Source organism: Rhinopithecus bieti, unplaced genomic scaffold (genome assembly GCF_001698545.2).
Source record: "Rhinopithecus bieti isolate Rb0 unplaced genomic scaffold, ASM169854v2 scaffold_48679, whole genome shotgun sequence".
Lineage (NCBI taxonomy): Eukaryota > Metazoa > Chordata > Mammalia > Primates > Cercopithecidae > Rhinopithecus > Rhinopithecus bieti.
In genome coordinates this window covers 524,082-530,886 of record NW_016819378.1, presented here as the reverse complement: position 1 = coordinate 530,886, position 6,805 = coordinate 524,082, and the positions used below count along the sequence as shown (strand labels likewise).

The window sequence follows — 6,805 nt, the reverse complement described above, 5'->3', positions numbered from 1 at the left end:
AAAAAAAAAAAAAAAAAAAAAAAAGAGTTAGTTGTCACCACTCTTAATTCCTCCTTGGGGATGAGGGAAGAGAATGGGGTAGGAGTGAAAGAAGGCTGGTTGGGGTGGGAGGGTAGGGCCAAGAGGTCCTGAATATAGTAGCTAACTAGGTTGACTGGACTGAAACCAGTTCCTAGAGTTCATTTCAGCCATCCCCCTTCCTCTGCTCCCCAATTCTGATATCTTGAAAATCTTTAGGTGCTTCTTCCCTCTAAGGATGTCTACTGAAAGTACCCCTGAGGTCTAACCAAGGGAGGCTGTGTCTTTAGAGAATGGAGAGGACAAGATAGGTGGATCACCTGAGGTCAGGAGTTTGAGACCAGCATGGGCAACATGGCGAAACCCTGTCTCTACTAAAAATACAAAAATTATCTGGACATGGTGATGCATGTCTGTAGTTCCAGCCACTGGGGAGGCTGAGGCAGGAGAATCACTTGAGCCCGGGAGGTGGAGGTTGCAGTGAGCTGAGATTGTGCCACCGCACTCCAGCCTGAGGGACAGAGTGAGACCTTGTCTCAAAAAAAAAAAAAAGAAAGAAAGAAATTAGGAAATGGAGATGGAAGCAGGGCTCTCCATCCTGCCCATTCCTGCCCAGCCTTGCCCTCCTGTGCCTCTGCTAATACCATCTCCAACTACTGTATGTGCCAAGGGCATCCCTCCACACTGCTCCCAGCTGGGGGCCTAGTTATTAGGGGTTGGGAAGTATGGGGTGATGGGTCAGGGGACCAGGAGCGTCCCAGAAGGCAGAGAAGCAGAGAGGTTAGATAAGACCAGCTCTGGACCTGTAGTAGTAGTTAGAGGAAGATAAAGAGAAAACATGTCAAGGCCTAAATGTACCCCCCTTCACCATCACTCTGTCATCAAAGCCAGGGGGTGCTGATGTCTGATCACAGTAACCGAGAATAGCGGTTGACCCTGACTCCTAGGAAGAGGCAGCCTAGAGGACTTGGAGGGGTGCAGTAAAATGTGCTTCTGTATCCTCCCACCCCCACCACAGATACACAGTGTGTAGGAACTACCCAAAGCCACCCCCTGACACCCCCAGGCACATAGACCATGCATGGCTCAGGGTCTGGGCCAGATGGAAACTGATGCTAGGGAAGGAAGAGGAGTCCTAAGGAACTTTAGGGCCACAGAGTCGGCCTCCACCCTTCATTTATATACCCTTTCTTTCCTTGCCCTAGCCCCTAAGACTTGCAGCCCCAAGCAGTTTGCCTGCAGAGATCAAATCACCTGTATCTCAAAGGGCTGGCGGTGTGATGGTGAGAGGGACTGCCCAGACGGATCTGACGAGGCCCCTGAGATTTGTAAGTACCTTTTCTGGATTCTTCTCCCCAAACCCTTAACTTATCTCTCTTCCTTTGGCAGATGTTTCGGAGGAGGACAGCTGATCCCTAGCCTGGCATGGACCTTGCACGGTGATTGTATTTGTCCATGACACAGCTAAAACTGTCCTTTACCCCCTTCAGAATGCTTGGCGTGGTGCCTGTTGGGCTTAGAAATGGCGCCTGAGATTTCTCCCTCAGGTGCTGCACCCCAAGACAGTGTTCTCTGGGCTGACAGCTTTGCTAGAAGATGGCCTGGCCTCCCTTTCCTTCCAGCTCTTCACTCGTTCCCCCTCTCATCCTCCCTGACCCTTGATGATTGTCCCCAGGTCTTGTCGGATCCTCAGATCTTCCTCTGTCCTTTGGCTCCTAGGCCAGAGGCCACTGGCACTTGCTCAGCCCCATACCAGAAGCCCCACCCCTGTGCGTTTCCCGCCACCTCCGCCTTCCCCTGCCCCCAATAAGTGGTGTAATCAGAGGCAGCTGTTTTAACTGGGAGAAAGGTCCCCGCCCAGCTTTTGCCCTGCCAAGGGAGGTGGAGAACTTGTTGGTGGGACCCCAGAGTCCTGGATAGCTGGCACAGTCCTGGTGGCTCCACCTTTAGCCCCTCCCCTGCTTGGTTAATCTGGGCCAGGGTCAAAGCGACCCTGCATTCCTAGGTCTGTCTCTGTTCTCTCTCATGGGCTTTATCCTGCTCCAGTCCTATCTGGTGTCCTGTCCCCACACCCCCACCCATAATTATCAGGGGTAATTTTAGGGCTGGAAAGGGAGCCACAAGTGGGCTCTGCCTCACCCCTACACTCTGCCCTGGAGAGTGGGGGCCAGGGGTATTCAGCGAGTATATGTATGGCGGGGTGCTTCAGCCTGGAGTCTCTTCTTGTCTGATGCCACCTGCTCCCCCACACTTTTGACCCTGATTCTTGGGCATTAGAAGTAAAGAAAGTCATGCAGAAGGGCCAGATCTGGCTCTTTTTGTTCATTCTTCCTTCAGTTTGCTGTAAACCTCACCTTATATGCATTACCACTCTGTTCACGCTCATACCCCCTGGACTCATGACGTCACACACAGGCCCACCTGGCACTGATGAGCCCACCTCCCACCCAAAGGCACAAACACATTCTCCCAGTAACACAGAGTCACACTCAAATGTGGATGCAGAAACACACTGTATACTCAGACAGATGTCCCCAGACACACAAACCCAGATTGATTCACACGGAAACTCACATACGAGGCCAGAAACACCAGCATACAGAAAGACACACAGATACACTCCCACTACACACCCCTGCATGCTATACAGCCACACCCTCAGTTGTGTACGTGGACTCCTGTCCAGGCACACATGGATCATAGACACTGTCACTCACACACCACGTCCGGGCTTCACAACCTTTTTTTTTTTTTTTTTCTTTAAGAGGTGGGGTCTCACTATGTTGCCTTGGCTGATCTCAAACTCCTGACCTCAGGTGATCCTCTGATCCTCCTGACACAGCTTCCCAGAGTTCTGGGACTATAGGCGTGAGCCACCATGCCTGGCCAGACCACAACCTTTGATTCTTCCCAAATCCTTCTATCAGGCCTGTTGCTGTGGGGTTGGAAGTCTAGAATAGTGCTGTCCAACAGAAATGTATTAAAAACCATATGTGCTATTTTGAAATTTTCTAGTAGCCACATAAAAAAGGTAAAAATGAACAGATGAAATTAATTTGAATATTTCATCCAATGGATCCAAACTATTATCTCTTTAGTACAGTATATTCATATAAAATCATTAGTGATCTTTTGCATTTTTCTGGTAAATCATCAAAATCCAGTGTACATTTTATACTTACAATTTGAACTTGTTGCCTTTCCAGTGCTTGATAGCCACATGTGATTGGGCTACGTATTGGACAGTGAAGGTCTACAAGATTTGGTACCACTCTTGGCCCTGGGTTCTGCAAACTGGGAGCTACAGGAAGGAGTTTTTCTTTATCATTGGAGTTTCTCTGCCATGGACTCTGCTTCCCTCAGCTCATCAAAATCTGTTTTTGTTTGTTTTGAGACAGATCTCGCTTTGTCATCCAGGCTGGAGTGCAGTGGTGCAATCTCAGCTCACTGCAACTTCTGCCTCCTGGGTTCAAGCGATTTTCATGCCTCAGCCTCCCGAGTAGCTGGGACTACAGGTGCATGCCACCATGCCTGGCTAATTTTTTGCATTTTTAGTAGAGACGGGGTTTCACCATGTTGGCCAGGCTCATCTTGAACTCCTGACCTCAAGTGATCTGCCCACCTCATCCTCCCAAAGTGCTAGGATTACAGGCAGGAGCCATCATTCCCGGCATCATCAAAACCTTTTACTGACCTTAGTCATCATAAACCAGGCTGTCCTCAGCCTGTCTCCTGAGCATAGAATGTTGAGGCATTGGGGTCCATAGGTATGGGACATTTGGGGGGTGGACTCTTTGCTGAAGGCCTAGTTTCTACCTCCGCCTGTTTGCCTACAGGTGTGTGGCTACTGTGGGGAATGCTGTAACAGAGTTCTAGGTGGAAGAGTCTAACTAGCCCTGAGACCTCCTGAGATCTGAAACCCCAGTTTTATCTCCCCTCATCCCCAGTGAACAGCTGGCCAGAGAGCTACCATAGCCAGCTTGTTCATACCCACCCTTCTGTCTGCCCTCAGGTCCACAGAGTAAGGCCCAGCGATGCCAGCCAAACGAGCATAACTGCCTGGGTACCGAGCTGTGTGTTCCCATGTCTCGCCTCTGCAATGGAGTCCAGGACTGCATGGATGGCTCAGATGAGGGGCCCCACTGCCGAGGTAAGGACTTTTCCACTCTCTACTCTCCTGTGTGGATGCAGCATGTTGCCAGCCCACCTTCCAAGGACTGTCCTGGCACCTTCAGTGGGGATGAGGCCTTGTCCTGGTCCCCTGCCTAGATGTGCCTTCAGAGAGCAGATGAAATTGATGTGCCCCGTGGGCCTGGAGCTTGGTCAGACAGCCCTGTGGGCCTCAGCCGTGGGCCCTAGCCTGGGCACTTCCCTCTGGCTTTGTGTTCTTGGACTAGTCACTACCTCTCTCCAGGTTGCAGTTTTTCTTCTGTGAGATGAGAGATCAGTGTTTTCATACATTTTTTAAAATAGTATGATCCTTTCCTCAAAAGGTTTTCTGCATGAAGCCTGAGTGTGAACACAGGGAGGAGCAGAGGTGCTGTGACTAAAGCTTAGCAATCTAGTTTAGTCTACCTGCCACCCCTGTGGGTGCCCTAGAAGGCATCCCCCAGGAGCTGCAGATCTTTGGGGGGCCCTAAAGCTGCCTTGGTCCCTCCCTCTCTGACAGTCTGGACTGTCTGAGGTGGTTGATAGGAAAACCATTCAGGCTGAGGTGGGAACATTAGGATGATAAGTCAGACTGCTTCCAGCCTGTGGCTCAGGTCACCAGCTCTATAGTCTTTACCGCAAAGGGCCCTGTGGGCCATGGAGAGTCTGGTCACAGCGTGAGCATTTGAGAGTCGTGTCGGGGAAGGAAGAACCTCAAGCCTGCGTGGGGGAAGGAAGAACCTCAAGCCTGCGTGTTGGGGAATAGTGGCTTCTCCCTTTTCTTGTCCTTGGGGTCTGGGCCCAGAGCAAGAGGCCAGCTTTGAGAGGCCATGAGCGTGGCCCTAGGGGAGGGGCTGTGCTTGGGTGTGGGGGCAGCGTCCTGTGCTGTGTGCCCGAGAAAACATCTGTCTGTGGGAGGAGACTCGTCTGGATCCTGTTCACTAGGAGCAGGGAGGATGGAGCAAGGGAGTTTGTGGAAGATTTTTCTCCCTTTCTTTGGTTGTTTTTGCATGTTTTCATCTGAAGCTCCTGGGACAGGATGCAGAATGTGGGCCTGGGGGCTGACTTAAATGACAACGCGCACCCCTTCCTCTCGGGTGGTGTGTGTTCAAGTTTGCTTCCTTTTGAGTACCTTTACAGTCTCTAAAACAACAGAGAACTTCAAAAACCTCAGATCTGAACCTCCTTCTCTGATATTACAGAAATTGGCCTCCTTATCCCCTCACCCTATACCCAGAAAAGTTACTCTTTTCTAGGTTTTCGAGAGCAAATGATATTTTCCTCCTCTGTGGAGAAAGGCTGGGCAGGCAGCACGAATGGCTCTCGGGTGGAAGTGGGGAGGAGAAAGAATTGCTGGGGTTTGGCCCCCCATCCCAACTCTTCCTGGCAGGCTTAGTGCCTCTAAACGTCTTAGCATCTTGGGCGGCTCTCTCTCCTAGGTGGGGGTGGAGGGGGAAGCCAGGGTGTGAGGCCGCTGGACAAAGGGGTCTTTGTGGCCAGGCTGCCTGGCCCCACGCAAGGCCATTAACTGGGTCGCTGGTCTAGGGGGGGCAACTGCTCTCCCACCTCTCCCCCCTCCTGTCTCATTCCCTTCTGTCTCCCCTGTGGAAGTGGGTCAGTGGCAGGAGAAAGATTAGAAAAGAATCCAGAGGGAACCAGTTTTGCTCCTCCTTCCCGTCCTCTACCTGGGCCTTAGGTCTTCTCTCTGAGGCCTCTAGGGCTCCGGGGATGAGTTAGACGGGTGCTTCCAGGCCAGAGCTGGGATCCTGTGGGGACAGACACAATTCCATGCCCAATCTTCAGCCCCAGCTGAAGCCAACATTGTAATCCCCAGGCAGTGTGGACAAGAGGCATATGAGAGGGATAAGACTCACCGTCCCCTCTTCCTGTTGACCCCAACAAAGTGCCAGAACCCCTCTCCATGGGGACAGAGGTAGCCCAGAACATCCAGAACAGCGACATGTGGGTTCTAAGCCATCACTTGCTGTGTGACCTTAGGCTTTTCTTATAGCCTCTCTGGGCATCAGTTTCTTCACTTGTGAAATACGGTAGATGCTTCCTAAGGCCCCTTCCATCTCTGACACTGCAGCCCTTAGAAGTGGTTTCTGAAGGTTGACTGGGTTTAGGCCTGTGTGCGGGTGCCAGATCTGGTGACCTGAATGTGTCTCTCCTGCCCCCACACAGAGCTGCGAGGCAACTGCTCTCGCCTGGGCTGCCAGCACCATTGTGTCCCCACACTCGATGGGCCCACCTGCTACTGCAACAGCAGCTTTCAGCTTCAGGCAGACAGCAAGACCTGCAAAGGTATGTGAGTGCATATGCCTGTGTGCATGTGTGTGTGCCAGTGGCCAGTTGAGGTGGGCAGGGAGGGGCAGAGAGGGGTAGGCAGCCTGGCTGGAATAAGAAACTAGAAGGAAGGTGCAAGAGAGGGGGTGCCACCACTCCAGGGCATGACTGTGAGCTCTAACCATTTGCTTCCACCAGACTTTTAAAAATTCACCTTAAAATTGTAGTTTATTTGTAAATTTTTCTGTTGTAAAAAATTGAAGCATTAACAGATAAAACCAAAGTCCCCTTTCACAAATCCCCCTCAATTCCGGTCCCCTTTCCTTCTCCCTGGAGTTCAACTCTATTATTA

At 51.4% G+C, this 6,805-nt stretch overlaps 1 protein-coding gene across 1 annotated transcript in view; it reads left to right on the top strand.

The window, feature by feature from the left end:
- LRP1 (LDL receptor related protein 1) overlaps positions 1–6,805 on the top strand; it is an 86,327-nt gene that overhangs the window by 9,882 nt on the left and 69,640 nt on the right. Inside the window, 3 exon segments of the mRNA XM_017858864.1 lie at positions 1,224–1,346; positions 4,031–4,168; positions 6,352–6,471. Of these exon segments, the coding sequence (XP_017714353.1) occupies positions 1,224–1,346; positions 4,031–4,168; positions 6,352–6,471 (381 nt within the window).